The following is a 20,574-nucleotide window of genomic DNA, read 5'->3' on the forward strand; positions in this document are numbered from 1 at the left end:
CCCTGGAAATCATGGAGTCCGACCACTTCTCTCTCGGCAAATGGGCCAAACTGAGGCCCGGGACTTGCTAGAGAGGCCACAGCAGGAGTAGCAGCATTGGGACTGAGTGCCACTTCTCCCGATGGGACTGCTCACTGCCACAGCCAATTGCTTTCCCTTAGATGTGTCCCTTGGCCTGCACGTGGCCAGAGAGCCTTGAGTACAGAATTCCAGAAGGAGAGGTTTCTTGTGGGTGAGAAGCTGAAGTCGGGTTTTAAAGGATAAATGTTGGAGGATGTGTGTTGCTTGTGATGAATGGCGGGACCTTGGAGACAGACCTGAGATGGAAGCCACCTCACTACTCACTAGTCGTGCGCTCTTGTCCTTGGGCAGGTCAGGCGATCTCCCGACCTCCCATCCCTGCCTTGCCCCCCCGGAGGTAACACTGCCCACAGCGCAGGATGGTTGTGAGGACGACATGAGATTTTTGCACCTGGCCATAGTCGGTGCTCCAACCATCCTGAACCCCGGGGGGACACACGTTTATACCGCATGGTCTGCCTGGAGTTATGCAAAGGCAGCCTGGCGCTGGACACGTGATTCTAGGTCCAAAGGAAGTGACGCTCACACACTGAAAATCTCTTGTGAAGGAATAAAAAACATGAACGGTTTGGAAGCCACACTTAGCACTGAGAGGACAGCTCTGAGGGGCTTTCTTCTTGCAAGAAGAATGGGAGGTGGAGCGCCTGGGGGCTCAGTCGGTTAAGCATCTGCCTTTGGCTCAGGTCATGATCCTGGGGTCCTGGGATTGAGTCCCTCATCAGACTCCCTGCTCAGCAGGGCGTCTGTTTCTTCCTCTCCCACTCCCCCTGCTTGTGCTGCTTGTGCTCTCTCTGTCAAATAAATAAATCTTTGAAGAAGAAGGAGGAGGAGGAAGAGGAGGAAGGGGAGAAGGAGGAGGAGGAGGAGGAGAATGGGAGGGAAGCAGGGTGCTATCAACGGGATGGAGAATGACCAGGAATCATGGATGGAGGAGGGGGTAGGGAAGCTTCAGGGTTAATTGAAACAAGCTTGAATTGGGTTTTCTTCTTTTATTTTCTTTTGTTTTCTTTTCTTTTCTTTTTAAGAGAGAGAGGAAAAAAAAAAAACAAACGTGAGCAGAGTTGGGGCAGAGGGAGAAGGAGAAAGAATTTCAAGCAGACTCTACACTCAGCACAGAGCCCAATGTGGGGCTCAATTCCATGACCCTGATATCATGACCTGAGTTGAAGTCAGGAGTCAGATGCTTAGCTGACTGAGCCGCCCAGGCACCCCAAATTAGGTTTTCACATGGAAGAGAGCAATTTTTAGAGGAAGTAGAAGAAAATTGAAACTCCGCGATGATGCTGCTCTGTCCCAGCTGCATCACTGCTATCTTAGGTGTCTCTCCTTGGATGGGAGGGTTGGCTCTCAGAGCACAAAGCTGGGTTTCCTCCTGCCTGGAGTGAGGCGTCCCTTGGGTTTTTTCACAGGACTCCGCATTAGGCCAGAGATGCCTATGACTGCCTTGCTCTGCTCACTTCCTAGTTCTGGGCGCTGCTCTAGGTTCCCTGCACAAAGCCCTCCCGGACCCACCTACACCCTCCCCCCAGCCCCATTCAAGGGCAGCTGCAGCCTCCAGATGTACCCGGGCCACCCTGCCAACAGCGGCAAGGGAGCTGGCCGTTGCCTCCAGGGCTCCATGTCCAAGGACACCACAGGAATTGCTCAAGTGTAAGAAAGTTACCTGTTTAAACCTTAGTCCCTGAAACAAAGCAAGACCCCCAAAAGGGAAAACTTGCTTACCGAAGTCACTATCACCAGATGGGAGGAGCAGAGATTCAAAAATTATATTTTCTCAGGTAACGAAATTGAGGCAGAGAGTTTCTACGAAATTCACATGGTGACCCAGAAAGGGGAACGGTCATCTACAAACATTTAATACACGATGACCATGTGCTCAGTCAGTCAACATTTAAAATGCTCCTGTGTGTGAGTGCGGCAAGCAATGGCTCAGGCGTTTTTGTATGTAACTCTAATCTCCACAACAACCTAGTGATGTTCGAAAAGTAAGGTTTAGAAGAGATAAAGCTTGCCCAGGGTCACCCACCGGATAGGTGGCAGAATTAGTATGAACCCAGGTCTGTGCTTCTGCAACCCCTACAAAGCTCAGGCTAGAATCACCTATCCTGTTCCCAAGTAAAGCTTCACCTTTGGATCTGTGTCTGAGTTTCCTCTTGATACTGAATCGGAGACCTTTATTAAGGCACCTGGGATCTTTACATTCCTCGTGATTTTTAGCATTGGAATTGGGGGGTGAGTTCATTCCTGTAAGGGTAAAGAAAGAAATGTTGCTGAGCACAGAGAAAATGGAGGATGGTGTCTAGATGACTTTCAAGTCGGAAGGAAGAGACCATAGAGGGGAAACGACTTGCCCTAGGTCACTCGTAAGTATGAAAAGGCCAAATTTCATAGCCCATCTGTCTGACCCCAAAGCCTAGACTCCCCATGGCCCCAGGCTGCCTGATGAGGCTAGAATTAAATGCTCTTCATGCACCCTAGAGAAGGGAAGGAAGCGTCCTGAAGAGTACAGGAATGGACGGATCATTTTCAGTGGCTATCCTACCACAAGAAGTATCTACAACGAGCTCAGAGCCACAGGCGACCATTTAACCTGGTGCCCGGGGTGGGGAGAAGTCCCATCTGGACTAGTTTCATGCCAAGCTAGAAAAGATACCTCCTGGGGATGTGGGCACACAGAAAAGTTGCCAAGGATATTCTTAGATACTAATTTGGATTCTCTCTTTCTCTTTCTTTGAGGCAGGATAATTTGGATTGTCTCTTATAAGGAGATATTTTTGCTTTTCTATAAGATGATGAATTTACATTAAATAAGTGATTCTTTGGAGGTCAAGGGGAGACAGAGAGAGAGCCAGCCAGCCATGGGCAAGAGTGAAATGGATACACTTTGACTTGTCCGGTCCTCCCAGGGACTTGCTCCTCTTCCCACTTTGTTTCTACAAAGTGACCTGCCCCCCTCCACACTCACCTTCTGTGATTAGCTCAGGGTTAGGCACCTGATTCATGGTGGGTGAGACCCCCTTCCTTGGGCATCTGGCGTTGGCCCCGAGGAGGAGAAAGTCTTACCCTCTCTTCAAATACCTGTGGCCTGGACACCTTCTGTCCATCATATGGACCCTAGTGACACCGAAGCCTTGGATTCTGTGAGATACCCCTAGACCCTTATAATCAGTCTCCTTCCCCACCCCGTCCTTCTCTTTGTTACTTACAACTGAGGATTTTTATCAACATCCCCACCCTTCCGCACCCTCATACCCAGAGTCACCCAGGCACCCGAAGCAGAACTGTTACAGCGACATCAGGTGTCTGTGCGAGGCAGCACAGGCACGCGAATGCTCGGAGAAGGCGCACTGTAGCACAGCCCCTCGTCCGTGGCAGAACCGCTCTGTTCGTGAGCCTGGAGAACCGGGGGGAGAGCAAGGGAGGAGAGAGCACGGGGAAAGGGGAGACAGAGAGGAAGGCAGGGGATATCATGGTGGGCAGGAAGCCAGGGGCTGCTGCAGTGTTCCTGACTTGTCCCTATGGCGCTGGGCCATGGAGCAGCGCTGGGAAATCCTGTGGGCAGGCAAAGAGCCTTTGTCCATCCATCCCTCTCTGGGTCATCACAAGTCACAGAAGACAGGGGTGCTCCCCTCCGAGTCAGAGCAATGACCCATCAAGCACAGGCCCCGGGGAGGTCTGCAGACAGAGACCAGTGCCTACTGCTGTCCTGTCTGCCTTCTCCTCTTCACGCCTCGGCCGTTCATCTCAGGGACAACAGCCCATTCATCTCAGGGACGACGGCCCTCTCCTCCTGACCCGAACCCTCTCATGGCTTCTCACTGCCTACAAGACACACTCCCATCTCTCCTGCAGTGAAGAAAAACATTTTTCTTTCCTAAAATCTCTTAAGGCGGAAAAAGCTCTTTTGTGTGCTTGCTGGGGATCGCACATTTATAACCTTCAGAACAGGCGCTCCCCAAGGCCAAGGTCTTGTCTTCTTCGCCTTCGTGTGTCCCACAGGCCTGCAGAGCACCTGCCTCCTAACCCATGTTCCATAATGAGTTAAATGGAATGAACGAAGAGAGAAACCGCCGAAGATCAAAGTCAAAATAAGAAGCCGAGCAGGCAGCAAAGCGGGGCGAACGGGGAAAAAAGGCTTCATTTTCAGCCGAGCATTTCATCATTCCTTCCCAGCATTTTATGGCAGTTGCCTGGCAAGGCTCCCACGCCGCAGCGAGCCAGGGAGGGGGGCGGCAGAGTGACGTTGCCCGTGGGAGTTCGCCTCGCTCTTTGATGCTGCGGCCGTGGGGCAGGTGCATTGGGTAAATTACTCACGGAGGTGGCGGGTCATTTACAGCCGCCCCAGCTTCACCTGGCAGAGGAAGCCTCGGTCTTCCACGGGCGGGCGATTCAGAGCAAAGCCGAGAGCCTCCCAGATAAACTGGAAAACAGATGCTCTTGCCAGAAGCAAACTCGGCTGGGGAGGCCTGGTGGATGCAGCGGCCGGGGGAACCCCAACCCTTCACCTGACTGGAAAAGGTCCTGGGGCTCAGGCAGCTCAAGGGGCACGTTCCAGGCTTTCTAAGACCCTGTCCTCTGAACATTTGGAGGGGAAGCGTGTCCATCTTTGAGCCTGCCTTCTCACTTGCAGAAGGGGGTGACAGACAATAGCCACCTCTGGGGTATCTTGAACATCGAATCATGCCTGGTGCCTGGTGAACAGTCTGTAGAGAGTAGCCCTCACACATTGTCTCAAGGCCTCAGTGACTTCATCTGTTAAACGGGGAGAGCAATACCTATTTTGCACTAATATGCTAAGCTTCAAGGATGCAAGGAACTTTTTGTGCGACAGCTTGGAGGTTCTAAAGCCACATCAAGCTCTCCACGGGATCTTTAAATCAGGCGAGCAGTCCGGCAGGTGCGAGGAGTGCCATGGGCAGCGTACCTCAGTTTCTGAAAGGCAGGCGATAAAAGTCTCTCGAGAAACGTTTATAGACATGCTGAAGACGTGGGGTGCTGGGCGCCGACGCCTCTGACTGCCTGAACGAGCACACACCGAAAGCGTTAATACTTTTCCTATTCTGGGCCTAGCTCTCTAGAACCTAGCCCTGTTGGAATGAATATGACTTATTAAAATTAATGATTAGAATTAAGACAGAAACCATGCTTACTTAATTCGGAAAACTTGGACAAGGGCAAAAGCGGCAAGATTTCAACAGGATGAGAAGATGGGCTGAAAGTATCATAATAATCAGAGGGAAAAAATGTAAAAGCCTGTACTTGGAGTTAAAAACAAGAAAAAGAGGAAGACTATAGCTGGAAAGCACAGGAGGGAGGAAACCAGCTTAAATTCATATTTTTTTTAAAAAGGAAAAAAACTACATTAAAAAAATAAATTAATGTGAATCATTGGTGCAGTGTAACTGCCAAAAAATCAAAGTCAATCTTGGGCTACATTAATAAAATAACAGTGGTTGGAAAAAGAGAAAAAATGGTTTCAATATGCCCTAACATCTACTCAAAACTGGGGCCTCTCTAGAGAAAAAATAACCAGAAAAATGGTAGGTTTGAAAGACCATGTGGTCTGAGAAATAGGTGAGTAAAATAGAGACAGAAGGTGACCGTGGGTGTAATAAGCTCAAAAAAAGAGATTTAATTTTTTAAAAGATTTTATTTATGCATTTGATAGAGAGAAAGAGAGTGTGTGTGTGTGTGTGTGTGTGTCCAAGCTGGGACAGTGGCAGGCAGAGGGATGGGGGAAGCAGACTCCCCACCGAGCATGAAGCCCAACAAGAGACTCCATGCCAGGATCCTGAGATCATGACCTGGGCTGAAGGCACACATTTAACTGACTGAGCCACCCGGCACCCAGAGAAAGAGGGGATTGAGAAGGTACTTGGTTTCTATCTTTAAGTGAAAGAAAAACTCTCTTGCTGGAAAGGTCTTAGACATGTTCTGGGTAGGACCACAGGACTGAGCTTTAAATATTATATATATATATATATATATATATATATATATATATATATATATTTAGATATAGATATTGTTGTTGTTGTTATTTATTTGAGAGAGAGAGCATGAGCAGGAGGAAGGGGCAGAGGCAAGGGGAGAAGCAGGCTCCCCGATGAGCAGGGAGACCAATGCAGGGCTCTATCCCATGACCTTGGGATCATGATCCGAGCTGGAGGCAGAAGCTTAATGAACTGAGCCACCCAGGACTCTAGGACTGAGCTTTAAAACAAAACTTTAAAACAAATCTTTAAAAGGAGATCTATTTCAGTTCTATAGGAGAAGGGCTTCATGGTCGTGGTCATGGTGCCACGGCTCCAGGCACCATGACCACCATCAAACACAGGAAGTGGGGGCACCAGAAAGCTCCTCTCTCTTATTTGTTTCCTTTATTAGGAGGCAAACTATCTTTTCTAGACTCTGCAGATTTATTTTATTCTATTGGCCAGAACTGAGTCACATGGCCACCCCTAGCTGCCAGTGACTTCTCTCCGAGAGACTGGAGACTTGGAACGTCCGGTAGAAGAGAACAGCAAAGGGGTAAGCTAGCCTGGCTTCGACCACTTATGATGGAATAAAAAAGCCAATACTCTAAGAATAGTAGATGGGCAAAATGGAAAGAGCTTGGGCCCTTGATGACATCACTGAGCTGCTGAACTAAATTTAAAACAGCCAACTTCCAGTCTTCTTAGAGTGAGAGAAAAATAAATTCACATTTGATTAAGCCATTGTTGAGTTTCTGTTCCTTGCAGTCAAGTGCACACTGGTGGATACAAAGATGGTCTTTATGAAAGTAACTGGGATATATCCAGCCGGACCACGTGTAGCTCCCATTCATCCAACCAGTTTGCCAGAGCATCTTCTTGGTTCCAGGCATGGGCTAACCTCTGGAAACGTAACAGCGACCAGAACCAGACAAAAGCGCAGCCCTCGCTGACTGTTACATTCTAGTGGAGAAGACAGGTACGGCTGAAGCCACCTACCAAGGAGAAGAAAGACGAAATTCCCATAAAAAGGGTACAAGGTACCATGGCAGCATGCGGCAGGGGAATCGTCCTGGAGTCCGGGAGGGCTTCCCTGACACGAGCTGGCCAGTCCGAGATCTGAACAAACCACTCTCAGGCTGCTGTCTCTGCCTGCAGTGGCATCTCTCTATTGCCTGCCTGCTGTTGTTGGCCTACCATCTGCTCTGTTGAAGCCTTCCCGCCGTCCCAGATCCTCCACCGTCAGCCTCCCACGCAGTCCTGCCTGGGACCCCTGCCTCCTCCAACGCTGTTGGGAAATGCTCTCACCTCAACTTAAAATTTGAGCCGTGGTTCTGCTTAGCTCCGCACTCCCATCCCACTCCTGGAAAACAGGGACGGGCTTATCTTCCCATTAAATAGGAGCAACCTCTCTCGTTTTCTTGCACTTAGCCAACATTCAACACTTACTTCAACTGAATTTGGAAAAGTATATTTTATAGCTTTTTACTCCCATCTAGTTTCAGAAACGATTTGATAGTTGCCATAGAGTACTTTGCAGATGTATGTATGTGTTTGTGTGAGAGATGTTTCCACCAGCCCAGACATCCAGAACCTTGGATTTTTGTTCAAGAACTCAGATTAAAAAAACAACAACTATTAAAGCATATTAATAAAGACTATCATTATACGTGAGTCCATGACCATCGTTTCCACGAGCTGAACTCGGCTTAGTTTGTCACTGATTATTACAACGCTCATGCCTTAGTGTGAGAGGCAAGGGGTTCGCATCTCCCCAGATTTATAACACTTTACCCATCTTTGAAGGGGTCTGGCTCTGTTCGGTATTGTCTGCGTGACAGTTGTCCCGGAAGGCACAGTGCCTTTCCTCGGATCCACACTTTATTAATCTCTACAGTAGGTACATAAAAGGGACGCAGACTAAGGGACACGGTAACATAATCGCACACCACTGAAAGTGGACGCCCTCTCGGGGATCATCTAGCGACCCGTCCCGAAGCAGGAAGACAGTAAGAGCTGGTCTCTGGGACAGTCACGGATTCTCGGGCAGAAGCTGCGCCCACGCGGACCCGCAGAGCCTCAGAGCCTCCCAGCCGCGCTCCTCGTGCTGAAGAGTCACAGCGGTCGGGACACACTCGGGCAGGGAGTTCGCCGGCCGTCCTCTGGGGGGAGGTATGGCCAGACGCAGCCGCGGCGGCCGGCCCGCGAGCCGCCGGTGGCGCTAAGTTCAAAGCGGCCGAGCGGAGCCCGGGAAAGGGGCGGCGGAGAGCCGGGCTCCTTCTCCCCCGGGGGCAATAAAAGGAGCGCGCCGAGGAGAGGGGCGCGGGCCCGCAGCGAGCGCCCGGTGCCCGCCTCCAACTCAGCGGGCGCGCGGCTCCCGCCGGAACCGCACAGGGACCCCCAGCGCGGGGGCGACGTTCGCAGGGGGAAGGGGTGCGCGGAGGCCACGGGGGGAGCGAGCGGGATCCGGCCCGGCAGGCCGCCCGCACAATGGAGGCCCCGCCCCTGCCCCGCCCCTCCTCCTCCCTCGCCCCTTCCCTCCCTCCCTCCCTCGCTCGTTCCCTCCCTCCCTCCGCGCCGCCCCGCCCCCGCCCCCCAGCGCCGCGCGCGCCCGGCCCCCCGCCTGCCACCTGAGCCCTCGCGCGGACGCCGCGCTCGCTCCCGGGGCCGCCGCCCCCGCCCCCCTGCACCGCCCCCCGCCCCGGGCCGCGCCCCCGCCCCGCGCCCGGCTCTCGGCCGGGGCCGCACAGTCGCGGCGGCTCGCGCCGGGGAGGACATGAGCCGGGGCCCGGGGGCGCACCCTCCCGCCGCGCTCAGCCGCGCCCAGCGTCCGCAGACGCCCTGAGCCGCCACTCCCGGGCCGCGCCGCCCTCGCGCCTCAGTGCCGGCCCGCAGCCCCAGCCCGCCGCTCTCCCACGGGCGCAGCCCCTCTGCCCGCGTCCCTCATGGCCAAGCCTCTGCTGCTGGTCGTCTGCGGCGCTCTGGTGGCGGCCGGGGTCCAGTGGGGGCCCAGCGCGCCCCCCGCCGGGACGAGCGAGCCCCCGGACGCGCCGACGGTGGCGCCCACGGAGGACGAGACGCTGCAGAACGAGGCGGACAACCAGGAGAACGTGTTGTCGCAGGTAGTCTGCGGGCCCTGGCCACCCCGCGCCCCAGGCCCCGGGCCGCTGCGCCCCGATTCCGGAGGCGATTCCTCAGCGGAGGGACGGGGTCCTCCTCCTGGCGTCTGGCGTCATGGGGTCTTTCAAGGTTACCGAATCGGGAGAAAGGAGAGAAGGAAGGCAAGACTCCACACAGCTCCCTGAAAAGGAGGGTTAAAAAAAAAAAAAAAAAAAGGATTCTAACCCAAACCTCTAGTTCCAGGGCTGTGAAAGCGTGGCGGTCTCTTGCCTGTGTGGCTCTTCGTGGGAAAGGGGACGTGACAGCAGGCGGGCGTGTGGGCCGGGAGGCAGAGGGCTCTCCCCCGGGGTGGCACTTGACAGCCCAGAGTGGGACGCACACCAGGAAGGAAGGGGTGAAGACAGAACAGCGGCAGGTGTGATGCCCCCCGGTGGCCCCGCACAGGGGGTACCAGGACAAGAGCCAGCATATTGGAGAGGCAGGGGGAAATGCAGATCTGCTCTCCTCTGGTGGATAATCGGTGGGGGGTGAGTGACAGACAGCTGATTGTGTCGGGCTTTGTGAAGTGTCCCTTTGCAAAGTGCTGGGTTTGACCCAACTTCAAACACCCTGGTTTGTGTTCTATTAGCAAGGGACTGGTGGAGCAGTAAGACTTGGAATGGCAGGAGTGCTGGGTGGGTAGAGCTAGGTCTCCTGACCGTCTGCAGCCCAGGTACCTGCAAGGGACAGCTCTCTCGACCTGCACGCGCTCCAGAGCTGGATACAGTGTGGTGGGTGTTGCCATCACCCTAAGGATGGGGGCTGGCCGAGGGAGGGGGTCTGTTGTGCTGCCTGCATCTTGCTAAGTCCTTGGGCTGGGTGTTGTCTCCTTTCCGGAGGAAGATCTCTTCACAGTGATGTTATCAAACGCTCGTGTTGCCCTCACCCTTTTCCTTCAGAAGTTACACTGCTTGATGCCACATAGCCCGATAGCCTCACACTGGCTCCTAAATCGAAAGGACATAAAAAATCTGTCACAGCGGGGCTCTGGAGGACCCTGCATGAAAGTGTTCCTGAAACCCGAGTCTAGGAGAGGAAGGAATCCACCCAAGGTCCCAGAGTGGGCTTTGCAGGAATCCAGGCAGAGTTTCAGCGAGCAGACAGCCACAATTTACTGTCTGTCAGCCCATAAAGAGCAGCCGCTTCGGTCACCCTGCGCGGTGACTCCTGCTCTGATCCATTCTGTATTTGACAACAGCTCTAAAACAAATATTAGTGTTAGAAGAAACCCAGCCTTTGCAAGAAAAACATTACAAGCCTTCTTCCCCTAGACGGCATCCCAGGAACATTCCCACCCCAGCAAGGGCTCTGCCTGCCTGCCAGGGTCCTTAGTCAAAAGGAGGGAACCCTTTTCTGTGCCTGGAAAGGGAGAGCTCCGCGGCTCTGTGGCTGCAGGCTCTGTGGCTGGGGAGCTGGGGAGGAGCCTTTTCCCCCAGAAAGCCTGCTTCCATGGTGTGCTTTCCTGCCTGGGGAGGCTGGCAGGGGCGAGAGCTCAGAAGGAAATGTTTAGCATTGTAGAAGCAGCAAGTGCTGCCAGGTTGCTGTCCTAGCTGTGGCCTAGGGCTTGGGTTCAGAAGCTGTTCTAGGAGTGAAAGGAATCCTTAGGCTGAGTAGACCTTACCGAGTTCTGGGCCTGTCTCTTTTCTCCCAGGTCTCTTTTTGAAACCGAAACTATCCTTCAGGGACGCCTGGGAGGCTCAGTCGGTGAAGCATCTGCCTTTGGCTCGGGTCATGATCCCAGGGTCCCGGGATCGAGTCCTGCAATGGATTCTCTGCCCAGTGGGGAGCCTGCTTTTCCCTCTGCCTGCTGTTCTCCCTGCTTGTACTGTTTCTCTTTCTGTCTCTGGCAAATAAACTTAAAAAAATCATTAAAAAAGAAAAAAGAAAGCATCCTTCGAAGGTCAGATCAAGTACCACTTCCTCCAAGAAGTCTTCTCTGGCACTCGGCTGGGGCCTCTCTGGCCAGTTTGAGCCCGGCTGTACTGCACCACATCAGGACACTGGCCTCTCTCTGCTTGGCATGGCTGTGATCTGTGTGGGTGTTGCACCGCGAGCTCCTGCGAGTGGGCTCTCTGGCCCGTCCACTTCCCTCTCTTAGCCCCCGGCACCGTCCCGAGTGGGCACCCTATGAGTGGTCCTTGAGGGATGAGGCTAGAGGCAAAGCAGCCTTTAAACTGGCGCCTCAGCCCTGCCATCCTCCCTTCCGCCCCTGTCCTTTCCTTTTTAAACCTCAACCTGGGCTCTAGCGAAGGCAAGGGCTCATCTGTTTTTCCCTTGAAATGATGAAAGCCTAAGGCCCCCTGAGAAATGCACAGCTTTCCAAGACAAATGAAGACAGCTGAACTCCTAAGCGCCTTCAAGGAAATTTCAGTGTCAGCAAATCGTGTTCCGATGACCTCTTCTCCCGACTGTTCGGAGTCGTCTGAGGTCTCCGGCTAGTGCAGGATGTTCGACACAATGAAGGCAGACCCTTCCTGGGAGCCGAGCCGATACCTCTGTTTGCACACTCAACGCCTTCCTCTGTCTCTGTGTCTAGTTGCTAGGAGACTATGACAAGGTCAAGGCTGTGTCTGAGGGCTCCGACTGTCAGTGCAAGTGTGTGGTGAGACCCCTGGGCCGAGATGCCTGCCAGAGGGTCAATGAGGGAACCTCCAGGAAGGAGGACTTCTACACCGTGGAAACCATCACCTCAGGCTCGTCCTGCAAGTGTGCGTGTGTGGCACCGCCATCGGCCCTCAACCCCTGCGAGGGAGACTTCAGGCTCCAGAAGCTGCGGGCAGCGGACAGCCGGGACTTGAAGGTAGGACCAGGGCGGTGCGATGCCACGAGTGGGAGGGTGCCCTAAGGCCTTTGGGTAAATGGGACCTGGCTCAGCCTGTTAAAGGTCATGTCCCAGCATCTAGCGTGCTGAGTGCGTGTCCGAGGCCGGTCATCTGGCAGGCCGGTCATCTGGAATCCCGATATCTGAAGGGGATGCTGAGAGCAAAGTGTGCCGGCCTCTCCCTGTGGAACCAGGGAGGCTGGGCCTGGGAGCAGCTGCTGTGCCCAGGGGCCAAAAGAACTCCATGTTCTTCTCCGTGAGAGTTATTGCCACGACTTGCTGTCGGCCCAGAACGCACCCCAGAGGCTAGAGACATAGGAGCGAGCCTGGTAGTCCTCAGCACCGGGGCTGGGGTGACCCAGGGCAGCAGAAGCCTGGGGCCTGCCATAGGTCGGGATCAAATGGAGACCCGGGTCCCCAGGGTGGGGAAGCTCAGGCCTGCCTGAGGCCACTGCACGGCTGGGCAGAGAGCTTGGCCCGATCTTTACAGTGTGGGCTAGCCGCCTGCAGACAGGCCGACTTGGGTACAGATCTTGGCTTTGCCACTGACTGTGATCCTACTCACGGCGCTTCATTCGCTTGCCTGACCTCCGTCTCCTTGCACAGAAAGTGGGGACTACAGCATCTCCCTTGCGGGGGAGCTGAGATGGCATACCTTAGCAGAATGCCTGATACACAGTCAGAGTCAGGAGCCACTGGTCTCGCTCGTGGATGACCACGCAGAGGGCCACCATGGAGCCTGGTGCCTGCCACACACCCTATGACCAGTGGTCATGGATTCCCTTCAAGCAGAGTGGGGTTCCGCAGCAGGTGCTGTAACATCCCGTCCCGGAACTCAGCTGGCCTCACAGAGCTGCAGCCCTGCCTGTAACTACTTTTGGGACTGCCCTGTTATGGGATTGTCTGGGCCCTGAGAGTTTCTGGAACAATCATCTATTAGGAGTCCGAAGACCTTCACAGATTCCATCCTGTGGCTCTCCCCCACGATCGAGCTGCCTTCCTCTGGTGGGAACCACGAGTGTCTCGTACATGGAATTCTTCACCCAGTAGCAAGGCCGGGAGACAAGTGTGTCCGGCAGGCCCTTCGGGGACTGGTCCTTGGCTGGCCGGCTCAGCTTAGGCATCTCTCATCGGCCCCTTTGCCTGCACTCGGCGTGCCCTGGATGCCCCCAGAGCCTCCGCCGCCATCCTCCCAGGCCGCCGGCAGAAAGGCTGGTGCATCTGACAGCTCTTGCCACCTCGGAGAAGGGTCACTGGGCCTCCGTTACCCCAGGGTCAGGTTAGCTTTCAGTGCTGAGGGAAAATCGCTGGTAGGTTCTAGGCCTTCGGGAGACGATGAAGGCAAGTGTTCCAGAAGCACAGAAGAAGTTCCTAAGCCCTGTTGTTGAGTATTTGGTTCGCTTGCTGTGGGCCAGGTGCTGTGCTGGGTAGCTTGGGGAGACTCCTTTGAGCTGAGAGAATAGGAGGTCTGGACAGTTTGGCGAAGGTTTTGGTGACCAACAGCTCTCTGTTGTTCACTTGTCCTTACAGGATTCTTCCATTTGTCTCATCCGTGTGTTCTAGTTGTCAGACTGTCTCCCACCCCTGCTCCTGTGCCCCCCACACACAAACGCTAGTTTCCAAGGCCACCTCCCTGTGGAGCCTCCAGCGTGGAGGTCCGACAGGAAGCATCTCGTCCCGGGTCTGTCGCACCCCAGCCTTTGACTAACCCCCCACTCCTGTTTCCTAGCTTTCCACCATCATAGACATGCTGGAGGGAGCTTTCTATGGCCTGGATCTCCTGAAGCTGCATTCCGTCACTACCAAACTGGTGGGGCGGGTAGATAAACTGGAGGAGGTAAGGTTTTGCCTATGCTTTTTTTCTTTTTAGCTTTTATTTCTTTATTTCAGAGAGAGAGCGTGGGCGGGGGGAGGGACAGAGGGAGAGACAGAATCCTCAAGCAGACTCCATGCTGAGGGCAGAACCCAACACGGGGCTCGATCCCAAGACCCTGGGATCATGATGTGAGGCGAAATCAAGTGTTGGAAGCTCTGCCGACTGAGCCACCCAGACCACCCTGCTGTATCTTTGTCTGATCAGGTCCAAAAGTTTGTATCAAACTCCCCACAGTAGTTTTTCAGAAAGCAGGTATCCTGACCAGACTTCACCCATCTTCTTCTTGGAAAGACAAAATAGTAAAAAGCTCACCCCAAATCATGCCAAACTGTTGATGACAAAGAGGATCTGTGACATATAAATGTAAATATCTTTTTTTATAGACAAGAGCCATACACCCAACATATTTCTGTTTTTACCTTGACTTCCAGGAAGCTCAGAGCTAAATGAAATCTCAGAGTACAGTAAGCATCTTACTTCCGGTTTTGAGGTGGGGGCATCTCCCTTCTGGGAGTAGGGTTGTTCATCTCTTCTTCTGGTTTTGTTTCATTATTTCAACTGTCCTGCCGTCCGTCTCCCTACGTGCGTGTGCGTGTGTGTGTGTGTGTGTGTTTGCGTAGATCCATCTCAAATCCGCTTTAGAGAAAGAAGACGTAAAAGTGATTACTAATAAATAACATTCCCCACTGGAAAGCTTTCCGGCTCCTCTCCCGCTGGAAGGACAGACCGGTGGTGTAATTTTCCCAGACAGACATCACGTGGCTCCGACGGGGCTCCCGGGACGTGCATGGCTGGCTCCACGGTTTTCAGCGGGCGGTGCGGGGGGTCTGGTGTGAATAGAAGTCATTCACACAATAATAATGTTGATGCCGTTTTGTTGCTGTCCTGCTTCAAAACAGAGATAAGTCATTTGGTCACCAGGAAGGGAATGACGACCACGCAGCCTCCTTGGTCGGGAGCTTACGGGTGTGTGTCGTCTACTGGCGCCCCGTTCTTCAACTGATACTTGAAACGGTGACTCAAAAAATTAGGTCTGTTTAAATTTTAGACTGCGACTGTCAGCACTCCCCTTGTGCTTCAGAAAATGTTCCCGGAAAGTGAACACCACTTCCTTGTCCACCTGTCCTTGGGCCCGACTCCCGCAGTGCTGTGATGAGTGCTTTCTGAACGTGGCTGTCAGCTCTGGCAGGGTTGGTGGGTCCACAGTCACTTGAGTTCCCAGGTCTGGCGAGAAGGGTCAGGGCTGTGGAACCTGAGCTTTCTGGACAGTTTGAGGTGGCCAATAGGACCACGTCAGCCCACTCTTCCTGAGGGGCCTTTGCAAGAGAATTAGGCCTAATCTTCACTCTCTCTTTAACTTCGACGGGTGGAGTGAGGAGTTTGGGAACGGTCAGCACCGTCCTGCTACCAAAGGCCTTCATCCAGGCCCGGGATTAGTTCTCCCATTTACAACTACTTTCTGGTTCCTTCAGATGGGTTCAGAAGGGATCAAGCCTGGATCCAAGTTGACCTTGGAAATTGGGAAGTTCTTTTTCCCTTGGCCCCCAGAGCCATGCAAATGTGAGATGCTCCCTTTAAAAGGGGGTTAACATTTTATAGGGAAAGGGCTGACAGCCACCTCTGCTGCTTTCACTGCACCTTGGCAGCCACTTGGTTTTCATTCTGTCTCAAGAGCACAGACCGGGAAAGAAGGCTCCTGGGTAGAGCACAGTGCTCAGGAGGCCACAGTCAGGTGCTCAGCCTCCGAGGGCTCTGCTCAACTCCGTAGTCAGGCAGCGAGCCTTTCCTGCTGACAGAGGGTAGGCCTGCATGTAGTGGGCAAATCTGGTGCAGTGACACTGCCCCGGGAGGATGGTGTCCTCTGTGTAGGCACAAAGTAACTGGGTTTTTGCCAAAACCAATCTGAGGTGTATCGATCAGAGCGATCTCTTTTTCCAAAACCATGGTATGTCGAGTAGCAAAAACTGGCCCTTTATATTAACATCAACAGCCCTGTATACTCCCACAGCAGTTATGGCTTTGAACCATCCCATAGACACTGAGCGCTTTTGCTGCCGCAAGCTGGGTAGGATGTGAGTGAGGCCTGTGGTAGGTTCTAGGGAAGTGGAGGCAGCAGCTCAGGCCTTCTGGCTCCTGGGCCAAGGCTCTTTCTAATCAACCTGTAAGCTGCTTTGAGTCCTTGCTCTCTGCCCTGGGATGCATCAGTTTTTCCTAAGCAGAGCTTCAAGCAACAGCTCTTCCAAGGGCATTTTTAGGCTGAGCTGTGGCTGCGGCCTGTGAAGTCCTGTTGAACAAGATTAAAGTGGAACAAGAGGTTTCCCCAAACAGACTTTCCAGGGCTACCAGGCACAGTGGTGTGGCCGATGGCACAGATGGGGCCAGGCTCCGGGGCCCGCAGAACAGAGCACTGTCTCCTCGTGTGACCTTCAGCCTCTGTCTCCTGGCTCAGGCTGGCGGACTCGGTCTGCAGTCTGCAGTCACTGGAAAGGCACAGTGTTGGGTAAATGGAAAAACCAGTCCTCCAGCCGGGCTCTGCAGGAGGAACGGACGTGAAATTCCGCTTCTGGTCTTTGGATATTCTGGAATCCCAAGGGGGGTGCTTTGGAGGTCAGACCAGACAAAGGGGTCACATTGGAGGGGCATTTTGCCCAGAATAGGATCAGTGCTTGGCAGTAGAAGTGGGCACACGTGTGAACACCACCCCCCACCCCCCATGTGTATGTAGAAATGGAAATTCCATTTGCAGATGAAAGAGGAAGGAAGGAGAGAGAAACAGAATCTAAATGGCTTGAGTCTTGCCTTTTGGTAAAATCAGCTCTAAGAGCTCTGGTTAGTGGGGAGATCTTGGTTAAGCTTTTGTTTTAACTTAAGGATTATTTTCCTTAATTACTTTCCTTTTATGTGTGTGTTATTTACACACATAAAAAAGAACATAAGCAACAAATGTACAACTTAATTATTACAAAACAAATACCCATGTAACTATCACCCAGCTCAGGAAAGCTCAGCACCCCCCACACGCCTTCCCTCCCCCAAAGGAACCTCTATCCTGACTTTTATGTTAATCATCTTCTTTGCTTGTTTTTTTTTTTTTAAACATTCTCATTACCTAAGGCTGCATCCCTAAATATAACAGTTTTGTCAGTTTTTGAGCTCTAGGTAGGTATATAGAGTCCTACAGAATTGTGTGTGTGAACGTGTGGGTACCCGTGTATGTGTGTTGGGTTTCTTTTACTCAGTTTTCGTTTTTTGGTTTGTTTGTTTTGTTTTGTTTTGTTAAGTAATCTCTGAGGCCAGCGTGGGACTTGAACTCACAGCTCTGAGATCAGGGGCTGTGTGCTGCACTCACTCAGCCCGCCAGGAGCCCCCCAATTTTGTTTTTATTTATTTAGTTATTTATTTTTAAAGATTCAGTTATTAGAGAGAGAGCATGAGTGTGCGAGAGCAGAGGGGGCGGAGAGAGAGGGAGAAGCAGGCTCCCCGCTAAGCAGGGAGCCCAACATGGGGCTCGATCCCAGAACCCTGAGATCATGACCTGAGCCGAAGGCAGATGTTTACCCCACTGAGCCACCCGGGTGCCCCTTTTCAATTTTGTTTTTAACAGTTACTTATGTTGTTTCGTATCCTGTGGTTCATTTATTTTTACTGCTGTGCCGTATTCTCTTGTGTGACTATAGCGTAATTTATCCAACTGTCCTACTGAGGAGGGATATGGGGTGTGTTTTCAGGTTTTTAATTCATAATAGCCCTGGGAGCTCCCCTGTATACACACAGCCCCATGTGTGCTCCTGGACCCAGGCCTGCGGGCACTTCTCAGTGCTGTGTAAGTGGGAACGGAGCTACCGGGATGTGAGTTAGGCTAACCTTCAGTTGTAGGGGCGATTGCAGAACTGTTTTCCCAAGTGCTAGTACAAATTTACGTTCCCTCCAGCAGGGTATGGAAGTGCCACACACGTCCTCACCAACAGCTGGTACTGTCAGACTTTCCAGTTTTTGTCAGCTTGGAGAGTGTAAGAGAGTCGGGCCATGTGACTGTATTCCAGAAACCTAACCCCCAAAACATCTCTTCTGTTCGCCTGGTGGAGGCCTGAAGCCCCATGGGCATTCCTCTAGAACTGGCCCCAGTAGAAGTAACATCTGAAGTGGTCAGCAGGTCAAAAACATTTTTTTTTTTTAAGATTTATTTATTTGACAGAGCACATAAGCCAGGGAAGGGGCAGAGAGAGAGGAAAAAGCAGACTCCCCGCTGAGCAGGGAGCCCAATGTGGGGCTCGATGCCAGGACTCCGGGATCATGACCTGAGCCAAAGGCAGACGCTTCACCGACTGAGCCCCCTGGGCACCCCCAAGCCAAGAACCTCTAATGTGGTAGACTAAGGCTGGCCATTGGGAGAGGCTGGGAAGGAGATAAGAGAGGTATGAGGGTGCATTGAAATTGGGGGTGAGTACACAGAACAGGAGGCAGCAGAGATGAGAATCAGAAGTGTAGAAGGAAAATCTGCAGCTTCCAAAGGCGAGGGCAAACCCTGGTCATGGCACTGATTCAGCTAAGAAGAATTTACCCCGAGCTCTGAGGGCACCCAGAGACCCAGAGCTGTGTGGGCTGCCTGAGCCTCGGCATGGGGACGCAGGCGCGGGCTACAACTCAGAATCCAACTGCTGCTTCCAGGAGGTTAATTAGCAAAGTGGAACAAAGGACGGAGGGACAGATCGCTAAAATAATCTCTTATAGCATCACAGTCTTAGTAGGATTAAGTCATTCCCTAAAGAGGGCAAATCTTTGGGAAGAAGCGCCCCACCCCCACTCAGCTGTGGGATGCACCTGTCCATGTTCGTAAGTACTTAGAGATGGGTATGACCGTGTACACACGTGCCTTTGTAGACGTGTGCGTGTATCTACAAAGTGCCTGCAGCTCCCCAAAGTGCGATTTCTGTTGCCGAAGCCTGGCCCCGGCTGCCGGGTGCGACTCTTCTCTTTCTCTTGCCCTTCTCTGCCAGGCTTTGCGAAACGTGTCCATGAGCACAGGGCATGGTCACCGTGGAACCTTGTGTGTCATCCGAAGGCTTTTCTCCTAATGGCATTGTGTCCAAGTAAGATCTCACATCTGTGATGTGTTTACCAGGCTCAGAACTGGCCTGCTCCCCAGAATGTGCTAGCACAGACATTGCTACGGCTTCTCCTTCAGCCCTGACGATGTGGTGGCCTTTGGATTTCTGGTCTGAAAGGCCAAAGAGCATTTCCGACTCTGGGGGGATATATCTTTTCACCAACTAATAGGAAAATGTCATGTGCGTCTGTGCAGGCCTGGCCACGAGTTAGGTCTCTTTGCAGGCCTCCCCTCTCTGCCCGCCCTCTGTGCCCATCGAGACACCCCAAGTGTTCACTCTCCTTCCCGAGGAAATCTGCGTTTGCGGTGAGGCATTTCATGCCTCTCCCACTCCAGTGCAGCCTTGGAGAGGAGTCTCACCCACCCAGTCCGACCCCAGTGTTGTCACCTTGGAAAGGGAAAGGCTTCAAGAGAGTATTTCTAAGCTACATTTCAGCTTTAATGTTATTTAATTCAGCTACATCTGAATATGAGTTCTCCTGGGGTTGTATATATTTCAAATCTAATTTGTCACTGTGGAATGAAAGGTTTTCTTTTCAGCGAAGCAGACTGAAGGTGTGAGAGGCAGCCCTCCATCTGCTGCCCTAGGAACAGCTTCTAGCTGCCAGGACTTGTGTGCTATATAGACGGGTGAGGTTACCCCGATCCAGAAATTCAGCATCAGAGGCCTGGGACTTCTTGGTTCAACTTGTCTGACTGTCCTTCCAGGCTCTGGACTGCTTGAAAGCGACCTGAGCCTGAATCATCTCTATTTCAGTGTGCTGGCCCCCCACCCAAGGTAGACTAGACACTCAGCAGCTGTTTGGTTGGGGGAGTGATTGAAGGGGCAGCTGGTGGCCCCTGCCCCTGGGCCAGCCTGTCCAGCTCCGTCAGCTGTGGTCCGGGATTGTGCCAGGTCCTGCCTGTCCGCTCAGCTGGGACACCGGCTGTTTCTAGCTGCTCTCACCCTCCAGCACTCTCACTAGGGGCTGGAGACAGCTGTTGGCTGGGGTGGCTGTCCCAGGCCACCAGGTCCTACCTGTGTCCTGGAGGGCTCAGAGGGGGAAGGGCAGGCGAGCTGCTGGGAGCTCAGAGCCCCCAGAATCCGGTCGCCCACACGCTCACTTCACCCCCTCAAGGAAGGCCGTTCCCTGCGCCCTCTGGCTTGCCATCTGCTTCGGGCCCTGGGCACATTCAGCCAGCGAGTGATAGGGGTCAGGTGGCCTCCTCGAATGTGGAGGCACATGCCTGCTGCAGGACTTGACCCAGCTGCAGTCTGGCTTTGTCTCCTCCTGCAGGGGCCCAGTGCGTCTTTTTACAACCCAGCAGCCTCTCCAGGGGACGAGGGTTCTCACCTTCCCTCTTGCCCGAGCTGCCAAACCTTAGCTCACTTCCCCTTTTCCGCCTACATATCTGCTCCGGATGGCGAGGGCCAGCCCTGCTCCAGCTTCATCTGGGGGCATCGTCGGCCTTTGTGCAAGAGCACAGAAGCCTTCCAGAGCTCTGCACCGTGCTTGCTCCCGTCACCCCCAACGCTTTCTGCTTACGCTGTCACCGTCTCACCCAGACACCCCTG

At 53.2% G+C, this 20,574-nt stretch overlaps 1 protein-coding gene across 4 annotated transcripts in view; it reads left to right on the forward strand.

Annotated features, from left to right (window-relative positions):
• The first annotated feature begins 8,709 nt into the window (after positions 1 to 8,709).
• Positions 8,710 to 20,574, forward strand: part of OLFML2B (olfactomedin like 2B) — a 34,313-nt gene continuing 22,448 nt past the window's right edge. For 2 of the 4 annotated variants that reach the window (XM_082704201.1, XM_082704204.1), the window contains exons 1-3: positions 8,718 to 9,178; positions 11,752 to 12,015; positions 13,766 to 13,873. In XM_082704201.1, the coding sequence (XP_082560327.1) occupies positions 9,002 to 9,178; positions 11,752 to 12,015; positions 13,766 to 13,873 (549 nt within the window). In that variant the 5' untranslated portion in view covers positions 8,718 to 9,001. Of the gene's footprint in view, positions 9,179 to 11,751; positions 12,016 to 13,765; positions 13,874 to 20,574 lie in introns of all 4 variants that reach the window. The other 2 variants (XM_082704202.1, XM_082704203.1) reach the window with 2 other exon arrangements.

The sequence above is a fragment of the Mustela nivalis genome, assembly GCF_964662115.1.
Source record: "Mustela nivalis genome assembly, chromosome: 16".
NCBI lineage: Eukaryota > Metazoa > Chordata > Mammalia > Carnivora > Mustelidae > Mustela > Mustela nivalis.